We start from the raw sequence: 22,058 nt of genomic DNA, 5'->3' as shown, positions 1-22,058 counted from the left end.
ATACATTTACCTGTACAGCTGGCTCCCACCACCCCTACCCAACCACCATCACCACCACCACAGTACCACTACCATTAATCTTCTAGCCTTTATTGATACCTCTCCTGATAGACATAATACGTTTCTAAGATTGTGTCAAACTTGATGCTGTTTGAGTGTTTAACTGATCCCTCCTTAGCTATATAGCTGTCACAAGGAAGATCATTCTGTTATCAAATCTGACTTGTGATGGTTTACTGATTAATAGTTGTTTCTCTCTTGTTGAAAGGTAAGACATACAGAGTATTCACCTGAAATCTGACTAGTGCAGAAGAGGGGCCCCAGGGATGGGGTCGGAAGTTTTGTATTATATTTGGTTCTTATAGACTTACCACAAGTCTCTCTCTATATTATAGCTAGTTAGAAAATGCGGTTTGACCTTTACACCAGAAATCAAAGATGGCTGTCATGACCCCGTCAAATGATCATTTTAAAATTGTCCAATTTTTCTGAAAATGGGTTAAAGGACACTGAATACACGGTCATGGAAATCAACAAAGATCATGGTGGCCTCTAAATGGGTTAAAATTTATAAATCATCTTGATTTCAATATCACTTGGCCATAATGCATGGTATTTAGGTGTGATTGGGTCAGTAGTCTTTTACTACAGCTATGGGTCAACTAAGCAGAGACGGACCCTCTCTGGCATATGTCAGTTTTCATGTTTTGATTAAAGGAGAATAAATCATATACTGTATAACAAGGCACAGTGGTATGCTATACATTCATTAATTCTAACATTTTGTTTTCTATTTTCCTAGGTGGTGTGGATAAAAGCTTCCGAGCACAGATCTCTAATCTGAAACCTGGGGGCATAGCGTACAGGTCAGTGACAACATAATAATACACATCATATAGCATGATAAAATCAACATGTAGTTGTCATTTCTATGGGACTTTATTTAAAGACATTGTTTTCATGACTCATAACACAAGTTCATGGTTTAGTGGCCTTCAGTATTGACCCAATAAGCAAGCCCCTTAGATATTTTAAGGTAATCAAGGGGCACAAGTTAATAATAACACTATAATTAATAGAACCGAATTTGAACTTTACCTACACTTTCAAAAAAATATAGTACAGAGTAAGCCATAAAGCAATTTCCCAAAAAATCAATAAGGAAATCATTGGTTTTCATATTTTTGGTTTGCCTGCATTTAATTCAAAGTAAGTGAAATTGAGGTTCCAATAAGGTGAGAGGGCGCTTACTGGCTTGAATACGGTAATTGTATTGACAAAGGCTTTCAAAAATTATCAAGAGAGTGAATATTCAGGGAACAAAACTCTTTTCCACATTTGGCAGGTCTGATTGCTTGGAGATCGGGGATTATATTCTGTCCGTCAATGGGATCAAGACGGTTGATATGAAACATGACGAGATCATCAGTCTTCTACGTAATGTCGGCGAACAAGTTCTGCTAGAGGTGGAATACCAACTGCCTGAAAATAGTGAGTTCATCTTACAGGATTGGAAATCTTTGAGAAGAAATAAAATGGAAAGCTATAAGATAGTAAATAGAAACGTAAATTGAGTCGAAAGAAAATCGAGAAATCAGTTATTAAATGAACAATCCCAAAGTTATTGAAGAAATGATCAAACCATTATTATTATTTTTTTTTTGTTTTTTTTTTTTGAAAGAAATTTAGTCAAAGGACTGTTAAGATTCATTAATTAGTCCTGAAACTCTATATTAGTACTTCAACTGCTTAATAGAATTTAATATTTCCAGATTCTGCTTAAATAGGTGAGCAATAGACAGTTATTGTGTTAGCATTCTGAAGATTCCTGTAATGTAATGGAATGTTTCTCCTCCAGCTATTTCAGACTCGTTTGCTGTCAGTTGGAAACAGAGTAACATCACCTTGGAGAAGGAGGGCCAGAGTTTTGGATTTACATTAAGGGGAGGTTACCATGACAGACAGGTGAAGGTCCGACCCCTAACTGTTACTCACATCAGAGGGGGAGGGCCTGCAGACAGGTAAATACAGGACTTACTACCTTATATGGCATTTTTCACAATGATAAATGTAGCGTAGCATAGTGCAATCAACCATGGGCAATAATCCTAATAACATTATAAGATTCATTTCAGCAAATATATAGCAAATTGATGTTGTGAGCATCAATCAGTCTTAAAATTAGAATTTCAAAGATTATACATGTGGCAACATGGGTCACTAAAATGCTTGATGCATATATTCTAATATAAAAATAGGATTGTGGTACAACTGTTTCCAGATTATTCTGAGGTGATATTTTAGGTTTTCGACTCAAAATATAGATTGATAATCATTTTGCCATTTAAGAAAGTTTATGATGACATAATTCTTCTTTACTGTTGAATTTTATGCGTTTGTTGAATTGTATGTGTTGATTGGTAGGTGTTTATTGTATTATATGTGTTTGTTGAATTGTATGTGTTGATTGGTAGGTGTTTATTGTATTATATGTGTTTGTTGAATTGTATGTGTTGATTGGTAGGTGTTTATTGTATTATATGTGTTTGTTGAATTGTATGTGTTGATTGGTAGGTGTTTATTGTATTATATGTGTTTGTTGAATTGTATGTGTTTTAATTTTGTAGAGAGGGGTCCGTTAAGGTTGGAGACCGAGTTGTGGCCATCAATGAGTACAATGTGGCTCATTTCACTCTGTCAGAGGTCAACATGTTCCTCAATCAGTGTGGCCAAGAGGTGACCTTCACTGTAGAATATGATGTATCGGTCATGGGTAAGTAGGTCAAGGTCATTTTGCTAACTTTAGGAGCACAATTAGCCTAGATGGTCCACATCCACTGTACAGAATGTGTACCTTGTATCAGTTTAGCTAAATAGTGCCAATTGCTTAGTAAATCCATGCACCTAGATCATGAAACAATCTAAGACTTCACTTTTGGCTGAGACAATAAAAAATTACAAAATTGTTTGTAGCGTCATCTGTGATTGGCCAAGTCTAAAATTAAGACTGCTTAGATTTAAGATTGGTTCATGATCTTGGTGCCAGAATTACCAGTATAAAGCATAAATTTTGAAATTCTCATTGACATCAGAATCAAATCATTTATTTGTTTTGTTTTTTGTACTTTTAAATTTACGATAAAGTAAATCTATCTGTAAGATTATGATTGAGTATATGAACTTTTCGTCTTATTAGATGCAGTAAAGAATGCGTTAGGCCCCCTACTGGTGGAGATAGACAAAGTTCAGGGGGTGACCCTGGGGATATCCCTAACACAGGCCTCCCATCAGGGGCGATGGTGTCTGTGTATCGACAACATGCAGCCCATGAGTATAGCTGACAGGTAAAAACTCACTAACAATGAAACTTCTACAAATGATTTTTGTAGCAACAGATTTGAGATGGAATTCTTTTGGTTAAATTCACAATATTCTGCCATTGTTTATTACTAATTTATTCTCCCTATGTGGTAGCCATTGATTATTACATCATGTGTTTTGGTTCAGAAATTCTTTGAAAAACCATGACATTACGCTGAAAATGACATGATGTCACAAAGAATACTTTTGTAATAATTCTGTCTTATGGAAATACTGAATTACACGACCATAGTTCATAATTTTCTTTTACATAGAGATAATGGCTCATAAAGACAGTAATTTTACATGCTACAGTACCTGAACCGTTTAACGTTCCCAGCCTAACGCAAACGCAACGCAAAAAATCCGTCCGTTAGCTAACGCTAACGATTGCTAACGCTAACGATCAACGATTAACGATCAACGATTAACGCAATACCGGCTAACGATTAACGACTAACGCAAAACGCAAAACGATCGGCAAGCATAGACCGGAAATACCATTGTTATAATCACGGAAATGGCTTGACGGTAAATAAATTACGGATCTTGACGTTCTGAAATACAAACGAGAGTATAAGAAAAACGGGAGTATGTTAAGGATTAAAAATTCTGTATACCATATAAACATTTGCCTATGAAAACTATATGGACATACGTACACGATGAGGTCAAAGACGACAGTACTCAATACGAAGTTTCCACTTTACAGGTACAAAATGTACGTTTACAAAATGAATTACATGTGCAACTGTATGTATAAGAAAGAATGGTATTATTCTAAAGTGTCTCATTCACCCGACATTTTAAGAATTTATTACAACATCTCTTTACTGATAATAACACAATGAAGTCAAACACGACTGTACTCGATACGAAGTTTCCACTTTACACGTACGTTTACAAATTACGTGTATGTATTAAGAGAGAATTGTATTATTGTAAGAGTCATATTTATCCGATATTTTAAGAAATAACAAACAAATTGTTACAACAACACTTTATTTATAATATTACCGTCACAATGTCATAATTTTAGTGAAGCGAGCAGGCGTATACCGGTACTTTAAATAGTATCATGGTATTGAAATAACGAATAAAAGATTTTCACTGATTTTTCATAACGGATTATATTACTAGGATGTGCATTCATGATCATAGATATACAGTATATGTGTACATAAAAGTTCATTGACTAGGCATCGATTTTAGGGTCGCACATGTTTACAAATGTACGTACTACATTCATGTACGCCACAGCTACTGTAATAAAGATTAAACATTTGAATTAGTGTTTCGTCATTTGCGGTTCTCTCATTATATAGTTCATGCATATAATAAAGATATAAATAATGAAAATATTTCAGTTCCAGTTATCTAAATTCAAATTAAGTCAATTACACATAATCATTGATGACAACATTGAGTAAGATATTGATGCACATGCATACATGTATATACATGTACATGTACATTAAAGATTACTGTACAATTTTATTGCGACAATTTTCTATGTATATTTGTAACCGGTGTAAGAAACAAAGTGATTTGATCAAATTTCACATCAAGCAACTCTACAATTTACAGTTACAAACAAATAATCATTCATACAATGTATAAGTATAATAAGCTAATTCATTCCAACGTAATCTATAAGAAAGCATATTGTAAACATTAAAACTTTGAAATACATGTACTGTCACATTGTACGGGGCACAGGTAAGTTTGGTATAGAGTTAATCTCCCTCCCAAGAAGATGTTAATTACAGGTGAACTCCGCCCTTGGCCAGCGACAGGGGGTCGACACAAAGTAACACCTGTCGTGACCTATATACCTGTACAGGTAAAATAACCGTGCGCGTCACGCTGGGAATTGAAGTGAATCCAGGTACAAATAACAACGAACACGTGTGAGAAGTCGATTGTCCAGTTTTTATTGATATGAGCAGAAACGTATATCCGTGTCTGATTTGACACGCGTACAGTACGTGTGAAAGCTTACAATGTAACGTACCTGCTCAGTTCGAATTCTGTACACGTGTTCTACATGTGCATATGTAGATGTAGGTATGCTCGTACATTACGGACATTCTTGTATGTGAAGAAATGCAAACGTTTACATCTTTTTATTCCTTTTTTTCATTTTCATATAAATACAATTACTTATTAATTGCGTTTAAAAAATATTTACATGTAGATGGCAAATATCTCGCCTCTTCCCGTGTTCAAACTCGTCATGTTAATGATTTTTAAACTTCACGAATTTATTTTCAAATCTGCCGAGTTGCGTTCTTCGTACATTGATAATATCTAACATAATATCGTTTTTATATTTTTATTATCTGTTTTAGCTATTTTCGTGTGTAATCTTTCAAATGTCGTGGATTTTTTCTGAAATAATGCTTTTGACATTAATGTTCTGTAAGACAGTTTCGTTAATATTTGAATTGCTTTCGCAGAAATAATAATAACAGAAACATATATACATATATAATATATGCTTCTGATAATATAATAATAAAAAAGTGAAAATCACATTAAGTTTTGTAGTTTTGATAATTAATACATTTACTATTTCTGTAAATTGACTGAATGAAATGTCATATAAATACAAAGTATTTCAGAACGTTTTTACGGATCGGAGCGTCATGTATGCGATCTTGTTACTGTACAAATTTTTATTTCAACCACATCTAACAAATATATATACAACCAAAAGATATATAAAATGCAATACAATACACTTAATTCATTTTTTTTATTTCAGAAATGTTATAATGATCGCTTCTACACGAAGCGGTAAACGTAATATCTTAGGAGAAAAGTAATAAACAGTAAATCCGGATCGTCTAAGCGTCTCACCGGCATTTGGTTCTATTTTTAGTGGTTAACGTTAGCGGAAGTGGATCCTGCTAACGATTAACGCAAACGATTTCTAACGCAAACGATTATAAACGCAACTAACGATTAACGATTGCTAACGCAAACGATAACGATTAACGATAAACGATTGCTAACGCTAACGATTGCTAACGGAAATAACGCAAACGCAAACGAAACAAATTTGGGAACGTTAAACGGTTCAGGTACTGTAGCTATTGCTATTCTAGTCCCCTAAATTTTCAATAAATGTTTCGGTTCTCAACATTAGAATACATGTATATATTTAAGGAATGAATTTAAATTTTGAGGAGTAATGGTGAATAACTTCAAATGAAGTATTTATTGATTCAACCTTTTTTATTTTCAGGTGTGGGGCACTAAATATTGGGGACCTGATCTTGTCAATAGATGGAGCTACTGTGGAGCACATGTCTATAGCGGAGGCGACACAGTTACTGAGGAACAGTACAGAGGATGTGGTCAAACTGGAAATTCTGCCGGTCAGAGTCGTCCAGCAACAAAACTCTCGAGACATCCTCAGTAAAAATGGAATGTTTTCTGCACCAGGTAATACACTATGGAAACATGGCTCATGGCAAATGATTAACCATTTATAAAATGTCAGTGATGCCCATGCAGAATAACTAATATTGTCTCTAATTCTGGGGTTGGATCGAGAGCCTCAGGGATCTACATAGGCTATTTGCCAGGTTATGCTTTTTCTCTTGGAATTTTTATTATCATATAGCATGCAATATGACTATAAAACATAAAGAAAGACAGATGTTATAAAAATTACCTTAGGCCAAACAAAATTAATTTCTTGTTTCTCAGGCACATTTTTCCAAAAAAGGATGAGGGAGGGAGGCTATTTTTTTTTTTTTTTACTACCTAAAAATGTGATGAGGGAGGTATTTTTTTTTTTTTCTCAGTCACATAATAATATACATGAATCATGTGATTTGAAATTGTGTCAATTGTTAAATGCATAAAATGAATAAAGAAATCTTAATTTTAAACTATTGTCTTTATTTTCTGGTATTAAACTTACAATTTAAATTGAAAAACAATTGAAATACAACTTTATGTTCAATGTTAGCCAGATGTACATAAGCAAGTGATCAGGACTCCCTATGTTTTAAGATTTGGTCTTTTTGCTCCCCTTTCGTTCCTCCCACACATTTCTTTTTCTTTTAAGAGCTTGTTTGTCTATTTCAAAATTCACATAGGGCAATATATAAAGTTTACTGATAAGAAACCCCAGCTGGGCTTTCTGAAGTGTTGACACAAACTTGTTGAATTGGAGATGTTTACTATTTCGGATTTTGTTGTCTGTGTTGTACATATTCGGCAATGTGAGCTTTCTACCAGCATCTATGAGAACTTGGAAAGCATTCCGTTTTTTCTCACCTGTTTTATTCCGACATTCATTTTCATGATCAGTTTTGACATTGTTTTCAGATGTAGATGCCGATGACCGTTGCACCTCGTGCAACGTTATTCTGACATAATGTCCAAACAGTTTCGTTGCTTCATTTACCTTTGAAGACATCATAACTTTGTCAAAAACGTCAGTTTTCCGTTTGCCGATAGCAGCCGACACATGATGATCCGCGAATTTTGGCGGAAATGACCAGTCGTCGGGACCAAGCGATCCATCGCACAGACCTTTGTAGAGTTCGCCAAACGAACCAGTATCACTATAATTCGAAATGATTGTCCAGGGTAAAAGAACACTCCCAGAAAAAAGATATTTGAAGTGAAATCATTATTGCTGCACCATGTGCAATCACAAGCTTCTAAAGGATAAACAAGCGTTTCAATGATCTGATTTGGGAGATTCTAAAACACGGATAGGTCAAGTTCCGGATAATGCGGGAACCAACGTCGGATTTTTTTCCTGAATTTATTTTTCGGCGCGGACGTTTTTATTTTTTTGATTTCAATAAAAAGTGAGTGGTGCGGGGGGTTCATATTGGATGCGGGCGGGCCTGAGAAACAAGAAATTAATTTTGTTTGGCCTTACTCTGGACCATTAAACATAGTATATTCTCTATCAAAGATATTAAGGTTGAAATAGAAAAACCTGATGAAGCATGTGTGATAAAACTTGCATGACTTTTTCTTAGAAAAACCTGATGAAGCATGTGTGATAAAACTTGCATGACTTTTTCTTCTTTAAACTCTGGATAAAACGTTTCAACCTTTAAATAACATCAGTAAAACTGTTTGTGACATATAATTCACCATGATCTATCTCTTTTAACTAAAACATACATAGAATGTTGAGCACATTTTAGTGTTTAGTGTAAATTTTGTGCATTTTGATTTTGCATTTTCAAAATTTATCTGTTCTTGTTAGTAGGTATGGTTATTGTGTCTTGTGTTTGTGAGCGGAACATCATATGTTTGCTCACAAAATAATGATGTCACAATCGATACCTTCCTGCAAGGGAGATAACTCTGTAATATATGGAGAAGGAATTATGATTTTTGCATGAATTCCAGCTTTCAATGAACCTTCTTTCTATTGCACCGTCTTAATTCTATTACAGTACGAAATTCCCATCTAGCTGCAGCCTCCTCCTTTCCTGCTATCCCATCATCCTTTTCCACTCCCGTTGGCTTCGGCAGCCAGCATCCTATAGCATCTAGCATGATGTCCTTTCCTTGTGGCTCAGGTACTCTGAAAATGTCCGGACGGAAACAGTCCGCTCTAGCGAGAGGGAACAAAAAACCTAGCTCTTGTAGTAAGTATACTTCTGTTTAACTGTCTTCTTCATCATGAGCATGATAATTTGTATCTATATTCTAATTATATATGCATTACTTGATATTGTGTTGAAAATATGAGCCAAATTGTTAGTCTTGAAGAAACATGAAACAAATGTAAAAATTGAAAAATAGAATGTTTACTAATTATGTATTTGATATCTGACATCTGTGATTTTCTGTAATAATTGTCAATTATTAAATACTCCTGATATGTATTTTGTAAAAACCAATGCTACAAACTTTATCAAATTTGAAGTTAGAAAAATATTATCAAACATGTCTTAATTCCATTTAACAGGATACTAGGGATGTCTAAATGTCCTTTGCTTAAAAGTTTATTTTGAAACTAATTGAAATCTATCGTTTATGTTATGCAGTGTCTATATCGTCAGCCACAACATCTATGATGGTTAGTAACCAGGTATGTCACTCGGAGACCATGACGGTCAGTCTGAAGGGTGACTATCGTGGACTAGGGATGATAGTGACTGGTAACAGTGATCACTCTATCATGGACGATGCTCCAGTGGTGTCCTGTTTACAGTTGGGCAGTGTAGCGGAGCGGTCAGTAGTTTCTGTTTATATTACACATCTATCATTTATATGTCACATCTCATTCATAATTATCTACATACATTCTTAGATTGTAATACTTTCATTATTTGTCAATGGAAATATTGTTTCTTGATCTCCAAGAATGAGTTCAATGTACAATATGGTTCAGGTTCTTCCTAAATCCTAACCAGTATTATACATAAGATGTATTATTTTGTTGTACAATGTCAAAACAATTGATTATCATAAACTATTTGGTATTCATAATTGACAAACAGAATTGAAATCCTTTTAGTTTATCAGGATTGAAACCTTAAAAATCCAACATATCTTCTATGGTCAGAGAGATCACCATTTGTGTTGTGTATGCTTACATGTCCAGTTGGAGAATCTTAACGTTAGCACCCTATAACATGTGTATGCCCTTGTGTTGTAGATGTGGCCTGATACAGGAGGGTGACCGAGTATTGTCGGTGAACGGGAGGGACACATGTGAGTGTAGCCTGGAGGAGGTGAGCCGTGTCCTCAGACAGGCCAAACTCCATGTGGAGCTGGAGATTGAGTTTGATATCACAGGTATACACCATCAGTGGATTGTCTCTGATGGCCTTGGTCACTCATAGTACACTGTAAATGCAACCAGATATTCTGCTGACTGTTTCTACAACAGTGAAGGTTCTGTATATTTCATAAATCAAATAAAAAGTGTGTTATCAATATCAAATATAATATAACTTGTTTAAACCAGATGTCATCAGGACCAGCATATTTGGGCATTATAGACAGGTTTTGGAATATACAGGTTTTAATTGATATAACTAAGATGGAAAATGTCATTCAATTAAACCACAATAAGCAGATATCCGGATTAGACAAGTGCCAGTTTTGACAGCTAGGTTACATTGTACCAGGTTATCAATTTGCTACTTTAAATTTATACATGTTGAAACTGAAATGGCCAGTAAATCTTGCCCTAGCACTTAACACATTGTGAATTGATGTTACAGAGTCTGTAATGCCGAGTTCTGGTACATTTGTGGTGAAGCTTCCCTACCCTGCTGGGGGAATAGGAATCTCCATCAATAGTAAGTATGCAGACATCCATCTTAGAACACAATTAATATTAAATGTTTATATCTTCTTTAATTATTCTTTGTTACAATAGATGGATGAAAAGAAATTCAAAACTTAATTATATATTAAAATGAAATTATGTTTTCCTTACCAGGGCCTTGTAAAGACAGAGTGAATGAACCAATCATGATCACAGGTGTACAAAAGGGCAGTGTAGCCTACAGGTGAGATAAAAAATTATCAAACTACTATACAATAAACCATTTCATTTTTGAGAGATATAAATTTTGGCGTAATCTTGAGAATTTTGGCGTTATCTTGTGAGACCTTTTGTGATGATAAAGTTCATATATTCCACAAATAATTGTATTCAACGGATATACAAATTTACGATTACAAATTAACGATTATCAGATAGCAACTTTATATGATGGTGAATAATTTGCTGATAACGAAGACTCAAAAAATATTATACACAAAAACAAAGTGGATTTCAGTATATTGTTGAGTTGTATCTATAAGGTCAGTCATCTAGCAAAGTGTTAAATGTTCAAATGTTGACAACCCCAAATACTATGGATAAAGTTATTATGAGTAGATAGAAATTGTGAGAAATATGGAGAAAATTTGTATTGTATAGATAAGTACCAAGATGATATATAATGTAATTCAACATTAAAAATGAAAACACCCAATCATGAATAGATTTTGAATAATTCAACGTTTGAAAAGATTCATGTACAGTGTATTGAATTACAAATTAATTTTCTTTTCTGTCAACACTTATATCCTTTCGATGGCTGGCAGGATTCGAACTTGACTCAATTTTGATAGTAGGTTATAACAAATGCCATATATGAAAGCAGTTTGCATCTAGACTTCGGTTTGATGCCATTTTCAAGATGATAACAAACAGTACACACTGCAAACAAGCAAAAACAGTCACCGGAAGTCCCCTAAAGGTCACCACGCACGGGTCATGGGAGGCAGAAACCTGCGCCTGGGACTTGGTTTTTTTTTTTTTTTTTTTTTTTTTTTTTTTTTTTGAAATCGGTGCTATTTTCCCCTTCCTTTTCCCTTTCTCTCTATTTTCTCTTACTTTGATATCTCTTATCTCTTCTATCGTTTAAGACCATCTGCATGTCTGTATCTTGATAATTAAGCTCACAACGACAGGTTTCCGGGCACACACTAAAATCCGGATTTCAGACCTCAATTTTTGACTTATTTAGGCATGTTCGAAGGTGATTTGTGACGTCACTAATACAATGACAGAATCGATATTGACATGCTATATAGGGATGAACATCTCCTTTTCAAAAAACTAGTATATAGTTTTCAACGGTCTCAGTGGGGCTCCAGAAGGGTGCATGAAATGGGGCAAATGAATAATTACGCATAAATACGTTATTGCCGTCCAAAGGACATATTGTATTTGTAATTTTAGGTGTGGATCTTTATCCAGCCCGGAGATAAGCTGTTTATTATCAATGTATGTTGTATTTGTATTTTTAGGTGTGGATCTATCCAGCCCGGGGATAAACTGTTAACTATCAATGATATCAGGACAGATAACTTAAGTATGGAAGAGGCTGAGAATACTCTTCAGAGCTGGGACGATATTGTAAAACTCAAACTCAAACGGGATGACCCATACACAGGTAAATATACCTAGTTCAGAATACTCTTAAGAGCTAGGATGATTTTGTAAAACTAGATTTGGAACAATATCATGTCTTAAAACTCAAACAGGATGACTCGTTTACAGGTAAATATATTTGGCTTTAATATAATTTGATTAAGTAACAGAGAAATAAAGAGTACACTTAGGCAACTATATCATACCTGGCCCTGATGTAGGGATTAATAAAAAAAATGACTCAATACAAAAAAAAAGACCCATTAAAGGTTTAAACATAGAAATACAGCTAGCTTGTGCATGATAAGAAAGAAAGAATGCAAAAACTTGTCCAGGATCAACCAATGATCAAAGCTCTGCATTCAGGAATTTAAAAAACATCTCAGTTAGGGGAAATCTGTGATTAGGTACATCAGGCCAAAATCAGACTAAATATAATCATTCTAAGATTATCCTGCCTGTGAATGACATTGAAACATTTTATATTTGATACATGAGCAGAGTGCACTGTAACTCTATGGAACACTACAGTTTTGTCTCGTGTTTATTACGTTTGATGTTGTGTGACATTATGTAATGTTATTCCATTACAGATGATAGTGGTGAGGAGTGTGTCACGTACACTGTAGAGTTACAGCGTCGGGGCGGCCCACTAGGTATCACTATATCTGGTACCGACAATCCCGCCGACCCTATCATTATCTCCGATATCATAGAAGGAGGCTTGGCAGAACGGTACGATTAAAATCATGACATATCAGTTATAGTCCCTAGGTCAGCAGACCAGGTCCAAGGATCATGAAACAAATTTAGATGTTTGTGTTTACTTAGCCAATCAAAAATGACTACATTTTAAATTGCTTTAGATTTAAGATTTGTTCTTGGTCTTAGGACCAGTACTCCAAAATTAACACTATTGATAGTTGGAATTAATTGAATTTAATTTAATTTATCTGTTTCGTAAACCTAAATAATGTCTCTATGTTGTACATTTAACCTTTAATATAATGATAGTTAAAACAAGGTCAAGGACCACAATTCCTACTTGTGGCGGAATGTGCTCCTTAAATTTACCTGCCATCTTGATTTTTTAGTTGCAGTAAATGTGAGCTCATTCTGAGGAAAAAATGATTGATACTTTGTTACAAAGTTATGAAAATCAATAAGAAAACTAAAGAAATTTGTGTAATTATTGCATGAATCCAAAACAAGTCTTTTGTGTACAGAATTATAAACAATGACCTATTGTTGTTTTACAGGACAGCTGCTATCCACATAGGTGACAGGTTACTGGCCATCAACGGAACCACCACCCGGGCACGTACCCTTACCGACGCCACACATATGTTACAGAATGCTGGCGACCAGGTCAATCTGAGGATCGCCCGTCCAGCAGAAACTTCTAGTAAGTGTATAGAAGTGGAAGGTTGTTTTAATATGTACCATTTTATACTGGTAAAATAATTATGATTAAACCACTAGCCTAAATGCTAAGGCTGACTTGATTTACGTTCTTCTAAGAAGAGATGTCTGAGATCCTCCAATCTAATTAAAATTAGACTTGTAATTCCGCTCCACTACGATACTCTATGTTACGCTCCAATACAAGATCTAACGATGCCCCGTTCGGGGTCGCCTCAGCATGACCCCTATGGTTAGCCAATCAGCGTGTCGCCTACGGAATCTTCGGTGTGGTTGATTCAATCGGAAGTGAAAAAAGGATAATAATATGTCCCGAGATGTTCTGATTCTAGGCCAGAGGTCATGCTGAGGTGACCCCGAACGGGGCATTGTTAGATCTTGTATTGGAGCGTAACATAGAGTATCGTAGTGGAGCGTAATTACAAGTCTAATTTTAATTAGATTGGAGATCCTCAAGCTCATAGATGGTAGAGCTTTCAGAAGCAGAAGATCTGTAGTTATATTCTGGAAGTAGAAGAGGGCAAATCGAGTTAGGCTCTGGTGGTATTGCAAATCAAATGAATTGAATTTGTTTGAAGATTCTAAACTGCCTTAAAGATACATCTTTATTTTTGTACCAATGAAAATGTATTTTTGTTGCATGGATAATATATGAAAATGATGCATGAAACTTGAATTTAATATGTTAAAGTATTATATACATATTCCACTTAAAGAATCACCCACAATTTCCATTTCCCCTTTTTCAGAAACCAAAAATAAGAAGATACAGTTGGTAAGTGGCTTCCAATGAAAACACTCTGAAACATAATTGTTAATATGAGTAATGACACTGTATCCTACAATTAAAGAAAACACAGAATAATACTGTCATATGTACTAAATGTTATTGAATAGGGTAAAATAAACAAATATGAGGATTTGTATGTAAATTCAATGAAATTGAATGAAGTTGTTCAATATATTTCCTTTCATGTATTAAAGTGTCAGTAACTTAACATACATTTCTAAATTTACTTGCTTTATGATGATATTTCCTAAATATTTAATTGAAAGTTTTAAAGTTTTTTAAAGTAAATACATTTTACGTAAACAGCCTGATCGATCTACGACCCCTATCACCAGTGTTGACAGTGCTATGGAATCCTGGGACAGTTCTGGTCCAGACATCGCCTCTGGGACAGGGGCTCATGCCCTGGTTGTGGGCAAGCCCCTCCCTAAACCCAAGCCAAGTGGTATGTACTGAATTATCATGACAATCTCACCAATATTAGGAATTTACATGATCAAGTTAGTTTTCTGGTGAAAATATCTTTAAGGAGTGTTATGTTCCAGGTATAATTAAGATCTCGGAAACACTCATTCAAATCATAAAGATTATATTGATAGAGAAATACCTTTACAATGTCAGATAGGAAGAATCATTTGAGCAAGTTTATATTGCATTTTAGACTGGCCACCAGTCTCTAGAATATTAAAAAAAAACACTGAAATTTGGCTTGATCATTTTTGTCTCAACTACATGCCTAAGTTTTAAACTAGGGGGAGATAATCTAGTAAAGAACTGCTGAGAAAGTCTTATCAACAACTTAGGGTCTTGTGGCCAGTCTAATTGCAATTGTACACTCTCCAAGTTGTAAAGTGCTGGTAAAATTTAAAAAAAAAGAAAATTTGTTAGATAATATTATCTCTGAAAACATATTTTTGGTATAAAGTACTATTCTGTAAAATATGGCATGCTTGAAATAACAGGAATAATAATGGAACAAAAAGGTTTTGAATCATGATCGTAACTCTACACTGCTGAGCATTATTTTAAGGTTATTTTATGAAATTCACATTGTAATTAGTCCATTGAAGTTTATTATGAATTTGAACTGAAATTTATATTGAATTTGTTTGTTATTTTTTTCCAAATCTAGTATCACAGTCACAGGATTCCGCCAATTTTGCCACAGAAACTACAGGAAATGGTGATTTCAATCCCTCAGACTCTGAATGGGATAACTATAGTAACAGTAGCCATGACAATGACAACGATGATGGCGACGGTAGTGATTGGCAGATCAGTAAAGCGTTTAAGGACTACGAAAACCAATCAGAGATGTTAAAACAAATTAGTGCGAGTTTACAACAGAGAGGAACTGCGAGTCTGGACAGACGGAAATCTACGGAAAATAAACCCAAACTGTTAAAAAATTTCTCTCATAGTACAGCAAAAGACTTCGCAAGTGAAAGTGAACTCCATCATATGGAAAGACGATCTAAACAGGGTACAAAACATAGAGACAACCGTTTAAAGTCGGAAGCCTATCAGGATCATGTGAAAACCATATCCTCACCGACGGCTCTTCAGTTACACAAAGTAAAACTGGTAAAGGAATCCGCTGTAGAGGATTTCGGGTTTGGTTTGTCAGATGGAATGTATGAGAAGGGTGTTTACATAAGTGGAGTACGGGAAGGAAGTATAGCGGACAAGGCAGGAGTGAAACAGTTTGATAGAATACTCCAGGTAAGTTTGGGGAGTGAAACAGTTTAATAGAATACTTAGATAAGTGTAGGGTGTGAAATAAATTGATAGAAGACTTAAGAATCATTCACTAATTGGTAAAGTGAAGTTTTGCTGGGTGTTAATCTTCAGATTTATTAATCTTTATACAGTATAATTAACAATTCGATATAGTTTCTCTTTTTCATACCTGTAATTGTCCTTATTTACACAATTCATTATCACTCCAAATAATGATATCCTACTCAACTTATCCTCCGGTAGAACCACCAGAAAGATACTTTAATTCTTAAATAATCTGTACTGATAATTAGACTTATTTACAACTCATTATTAATTTTTTTAACTATTAAATCTTTTCATACATACATTGAGATTATTGACTTTGCTTGTTGATTATTGAATTTGTTTATGGATTATTGAATTTGTTTATTGATTATGGAATTTTGGTTTATTGATTATCGAATTTGATTTTTGAATACAGAGGACTCCACATAATCGAATAACGGTTATTTGAATATTTCGGTTATTTGTATAAAATTCTGCGGTCCCGATTTTTTCCTTCTTTATCTTTGTTTTTCAACTCCGTGTATTTGAATAGACTTTTACATGACCTCTGGTTATTTGAATAAAATATTTGGGAAATTCTAAAAAATAAAATCAAATATTTTGCAATTTTGCAATATATTTTTAGCGAAATTCGCCAATATACGTTATCAAAGTTGATTTTTGAATACATGTATTGAATTTGTTTATTGCAGGTGAATGGCCATAAAACAAGAGACTTTGATTGTTGTTTGACTATACCTCTTATCACCAAGGCTGGTAATAAACTGAACTTGATTATTTGTCGTAATCCAATCGCTAAGACCAAGAGTCTCACGATGGACGGAAAGGTGAAGGATACAAAAACTGTGCGGAACTACAATTCTGTGGATGGCTCGACTCAACCGTACATGAATGTGTCTCAGTTGGGGATGGAGCCGGATACACCTAAAAGTGTGTGACAGTTGGTGTGTGTGTGACTGAACATATGTGATGTGGATGTGTGTGTGCACGTGTGAAGTGTGTTCAGAGAGCAGATGTGTGTAGTTGTTAGCGGGAATCACTTGCTGTGATATTATCAAATTTTGGATGTTTAAAAATAAACATCCAACAACATATATATGAAATACAAGCCATACCCTACAGTTTAAAGTACCATATATTAAAATAATGCAAAAAAAAATATTTTAAACAATATCTTGATAAAACCTGGGTATTGTCATTTCGGGAAAGGAATAAAGACTTAAATACCAACACTGAAAATAAAGACATATTTAAGAAATTGTTATTGTCAATTCATGGATACCCGTCTTCATATTCTGTTTTTCTGCATTTTGAAATGTTCATAAGGCTGTTTTTAACTTCAAATGTAGTGATTTAAGAAAAAAAAATCCTTTAAGCAACACTTGAGTATTATTTAGTTTCAAAGGTTGTTATTTGAATTATTAAATTATTTTCCAATTAGAATGAAAGAAAACTTGATGATGTTATACACAATAATACCAAAGTTAGAATCTAATTTTGTTGAAATTCAAGTTACTATTAAAATACTCCTTGTCTACCCTCAATTACATGTACTCAATTTGGTTGCGAAGAAGTTATGAAAGGAATGGGTGTATATGATTGTTGATCTGTTGAACTTTTAAAAGACTATATATTATAATACTGTATTGTATCAAAAATAGCTTGTTGAATTCCAAATGAATTTTATATTCATTCAAAAGTGCTCGAAAATTATATGTATATTTAAAGTAATGCATTTTTTGTAAACATTTAATTGAAAGCCAGATTGTTTACCGCTAAGTTTTCCAATATTTTGCAAATTAGCCACCTTGGCAAATTCTCATCAATATTCCTTAACTTTAAGGAATTTCTTGACCATAAATTCTCCAAGGAAAGCATTACAGAAGATATAAGGAAAGCTATGTAACTCGTTTTAGGTGTTTTCCTAAACTTCTGTTACAGTAGTATTTTTCAAGAGGGAATTAGAAGTTAAGAAATTTATTAAAGATAATATTGATGAAACTTGGCCCTTCCCCTACCTATGTAAATAATTTGAATTTAAAAAAACTGCATTGATTTCCTGGTATAAGCTGCAGCTATCTAAAAGATGACTTTATTAATGTAAAGTTTATAGCTAAATACTTTGAATATTGGCTTAATTATTTGGTATGATGTATGTGTGATTATTTTGAGACCTGATATCACATTATTTTTAGATCTGAAACTATAATGTTTCAGTTTTTTTAGAGATGATAATGGGGCAAATTCTAATTTTTCTTTGGTATGTAACATTTTGATATGTACACTATGTTTAAACTACATATAAAATACAGTTGTAGAAAATTCTCTCTCCTGTCTTTTGGTGTAGAATATAAAGTAGCACTTGTTAAACTCATCAAAACTAGGAATAAGTGTACTTTTTGTAGAAAGATATGTTGCATGAATGTTCAAACTGTAAAAACTATGTACAGTTTAGATGTCATTGATCAAGAGTTAAAAAATATTAAAGCGGGGTGTGCAATAAATCATGAAATATGTTTACCCTTGTATACAAATATTTCAATCAGCTTTCCATGTTTTCGTTCTTCCAATAATCAATTTTGCAAAATTCAATATTTCGCTTTTAAAAGCCGACATAAAACTCAACTAGCATCTAATAGACCATTATTTCTTTAAATTCAATAGACCATTATTTCTTTAAATTTTTAATAAATCTTTGGAAAACAACATTCAAGTCATTTCTTTACCATCTTTGCCATAATATTCATATAAACTTTTTTGGATTTTGATTTCCTTTTTTGCTTTTTTTCCCCTAAATATATATTTACATCATACTTTATTACACAACAATCAAGTTTACATATAATTTGATTAAAAATGTTTTGATTAATCAATTTAATTGGACTGAACATTGAAATTTGAACAAAGATATGTTGCTTGTCTTATTTAATTTTACTGACTACGCATATATGTGCAGCTTTGTTGAATCTGCTGGCGGATTCCTGATCTAATTGCAATTTCATCAGACAGTATGTGCAAACCAGCTCATGTCATGATTACCAAGTAAATTTTTTTTCATATACCTATCTGGCTGGTAAAAATGAATTCTTTATTATATTATCAATTTTGCCGCATTCAATCTCTACTCTGTCCATTGGTTATAGTCATGTTGAAAGTCTTTATACAATTAGGTATAAAATGTTTAAACTCAGTCACATAAATATGATTTCATAGCCAAATATATAAGTCAGTAACAATCTGAAAAAGTATAAGGGTTGAAAAGTAATGAAAAAACTATCATAAATTTAAAATTTACTCATTATTGCTATATAGTCATACTAAGAAGAAGAATGGCTCAGTGTTTTTGACATGAAAAGACTCTCTTTGTATTTTGTCAACTGCTAATTTCCAAGCTATATTTATTTACCATAGTGCTGTAATAGACACAAAAGACTTCAATCAGGGAAATAATTGGGGCAGTTACTATGGATGTCAAATTTTTCAGACTCGTTATTATTGATATTAAATTAAGTTATAACTAAATTATGTTGTATATTTGATATGTTATGAACTTTATTATTTAACCTATTTAAAATAAAACCTATTTATACAATTATATATGTAATTAGAAAATGATATCTTTAGAAATTTAATGATGTACCTGTTACTGTAATTCAACTTTCTTTATGGATAAAAAAGTTTTGTGGTTATTTAGTTTTGCTGTTTTTTAATTAAAAAAGTTGAATAGAAAAACATTTTGATATATTAAATGAGGTAGATATTACTTTGTGCAAATAACCTTTTATGACATTACAATTTTTGTGAATGTAAGTAAAGAAAAGGAATTTGGTTTACAGCTAAGAGGCATTATTTATTCATTCTCATAACATTCCAATGCTGTGTGTTTTAGGGTATCTTTTATAAGTATGTGGTTGTGCAATGCTTCATGTAGAGAGAGAAAAAATTCAGAAATTTTTTTATGTTTTGGAACTGGCTGTATATGGAGTGCATGCATTCTTTCAAATAAATCCAATACATTATACATCATATCATTAAATTACCTAATAGTCTTAAAATACTGTAAACAACTATATTTTCATGTATACTACGCGTCTTTGTTTTTTTTGACATATTCGCAAATAGATAAATTGGCAATCATGGGTATTTACCGACAATCGTGAACTCATATACATTTTATACAATCTGTAAAAAAATATTTGCATTCGAGCTCGCTCTCAAAATTGCGCGAAAATTAGTATGTCGTAAAAGTAAAGTTGTTTGTGGTGTGTTCTGCTTGTTAGTGTATCATTACATCATTATCTTTACTGTATTTATATATAGCAGACCTACATATATACTCTTTATTTTTCATTTAAATTGCCTATTTACCTCAAATCATATTTCACTCAAATATAGCGAAGAAATGCAAACATGAAAATACACGAATTGTCAGTATCTCATTTGGAATAATGTCTCGTGTCTCATAGGAAAATGAGTTGATCTGTAGCTCACCACTTTGCGTATGAAGATATGACTGTATCAAAGATCTGTGGTTTTCTAAATGTAATCATTTCTGGCACTTGGTTACATGATGTCTTACTATAATAAAAGTGCAGATATTGTAAATCATTACTAATTTTGTCATTCTTTATCAAATTTTATCTTTACCTTCCAAAACCAGTTGATGATTTGTGAGTCAGACTATTCAGATGAATAGTATCAGCAATTATTATAAAGTATTTAGGATTTACTATAGAAATCAAAAGGTGCTATTATATTATTTTTGATCTTAATGTGTAGATGCAAGTTGTATTTTTTCAAACTAAAATTTGATTTATTAAATCTGGGTTCATCCTGTTTGTTCTCAAGTCTTCTTGAGTGTAAATACACTGGAACTCGTCCTTACTTTTACATGTGTCCCCGAGCAACAAATCGGTCTTAGGCCTGATGGCTTTAAATATATAGATCACCAAGCAAATATATATATATACATGTATAAAATCCATACAAAGTAATATCTGAATGCAGGTTACATACGTGTAAATGATATCAGAGCTACCATGTATGGACTCATTCACCCCTGAAGATGCATTTAGACTCTTCTAAATCAAAGAATAGACCAGTCCATTATGAAATTTCAGGGGTGAATGAGTGAACTCACACAAATGGCTGTGTATGTATAGGTTGTATGGATATATAGAAATGATTTTGTAGAATATTTAGTTTAAAACTACCTACATGCTATATATTATACCATTTATTTAGATTTTGATACATTTTACATGTAGTTTTAAAACCAAATGTAGATCTACTGTATACAAATAAATCATGTTTGGTCATTTGAATTGTTGATTGTTTGAGTTTTTTTATCAGTCTTCTATGATCTAACACACAGGACTTAAAAACTTGATAATGCAGTATATGTCCTCCAATGACTCCCAGAATGACATCTTATACATATATGTAGAACCAGTTCAAAACCCATATCGGTCACTGCTGTTGTCAGGTAACCGACTCTAGGTTGGTAGTTTTTCACCAGGTTCTCTGGGTTTCCTCAAAGACATGAGCCTGGTATTCCGTCTTTGCATATTACAGAGTAAGCTCTCTTGCGGGCTGGTACCGATTGTTATGTCATTATTTTGAGAACGCAATTCACATCATTTTCTCTGAAAGTTATGAGGTTACGCTTGCAAACACATGACGTCGCAATCAATACCTACCTGCAAGGTCAGATAACTCTGTAATGTGCAAATACAGAATATCCTCAAATGACCTAGCTGTTAACAGGAAATT

The 22,058-nt window shown here is 33.4% G+C and overlaps 1 protein-coding gene across 5 annotated transcripts in view; it reads left to right on the top strand.

Moving 5' to 3' along the window:
• Window positions 1-21,610, top strand: part of LOC138336041 (glutamate receptor-interacting protein 1-like) — a 44,022-nt gene extending 22,412 nt beyond the window's left edge. For 2 of the 5 annotated variants that reach the window (XM_069285311.1, XM_069285312.1), the window contains exons 4-21: window positions 803-866; window positions 1,346-1,491; window positions 1,859-2,021; window positions 2,628-2,773; window positions 3,197-3,344; window positions 6,611-6,810; window positions 8,799-8,993; window positions 9,396-9,582; window positions 10,010-10,149; window positions 10,581-10,658; window positions 10,802-10,871; window positions 12,163-12,308; window positions 12,880-13,021; window positions 13,546-13,691; window positions 14,458-14,483; window positions 14,805-14,943; window positions 15,631-16,220; window positions 16,979-21,610. In XM_069285311.1, the coding sequence (XP_069141412.1) occupies window positions 803-866; window positions 1,346-1,491; window positions 1,859-2,021; window positions 2,628-2,773; window positions 3,197-3,344; window positions 6,611-6,810; window positions 8,799-8,993; window positions 9,396-9,582; window positions 10,010-10,149; window positions 10,581-10,658; window positions 10,802-10,871; window positions 12,163-12,308; window positions 12,880-13,021; window positions 13,546-13,691; window positions 14,458-14,483; window positions 14,805-14,943; window positions 15,631-16,220; window positions 16,979-17,224 (2,972 nt within the window). In that variant the 3' untranslated portion in view covers window positions 17,225-21,610. The remainder of the gene's footprint in view (window positions 1-802; window positions 867-1,345; window positions 1,492-1,858; window positions 2,022-2,627; window positions 2,774-3,196; window positions 3,345-6,610; window positions 6,811-8,798; window positions 8,994-9,395; window positions 9,583-10,009; window positions 10,150-10,580; window positions 10,659-10,801; window positions 10,872-12,162; window positions 12,309-12,879; window positions 13,022-13,545; window positions 13,692-14,457; window positions 14,484-14,804; window positions 14,944-15,630; window positions 16,221-16,978) is intronic. The other 3 variants (XM_069285314.1, XM_069285313.1, XM_069285315.1) reach the window with 3 other exon arrangements.
• The last annotated feature ends 448 nt before the right edge of the window (window positions 21,611-22,058 follow it).

Source organism: Argopecten irradians, chromosome 12, assembly GCF_041381155.1.
Source record: "Argopecten irradians isolate NY chromosome 12, Ai_NY, whole genome shotgun sequence".
Lineage (NCBI taxonomy): Eukaryota > Metazoa > Mollusca > Bivalvia > Pectinida > Pectinidae > Argopecten > Argopecten irradians.
Note: the sequence above shows the minus strand (reverse complement) of the source record. Positions and strands in the feature narration are given on the sequence as shown.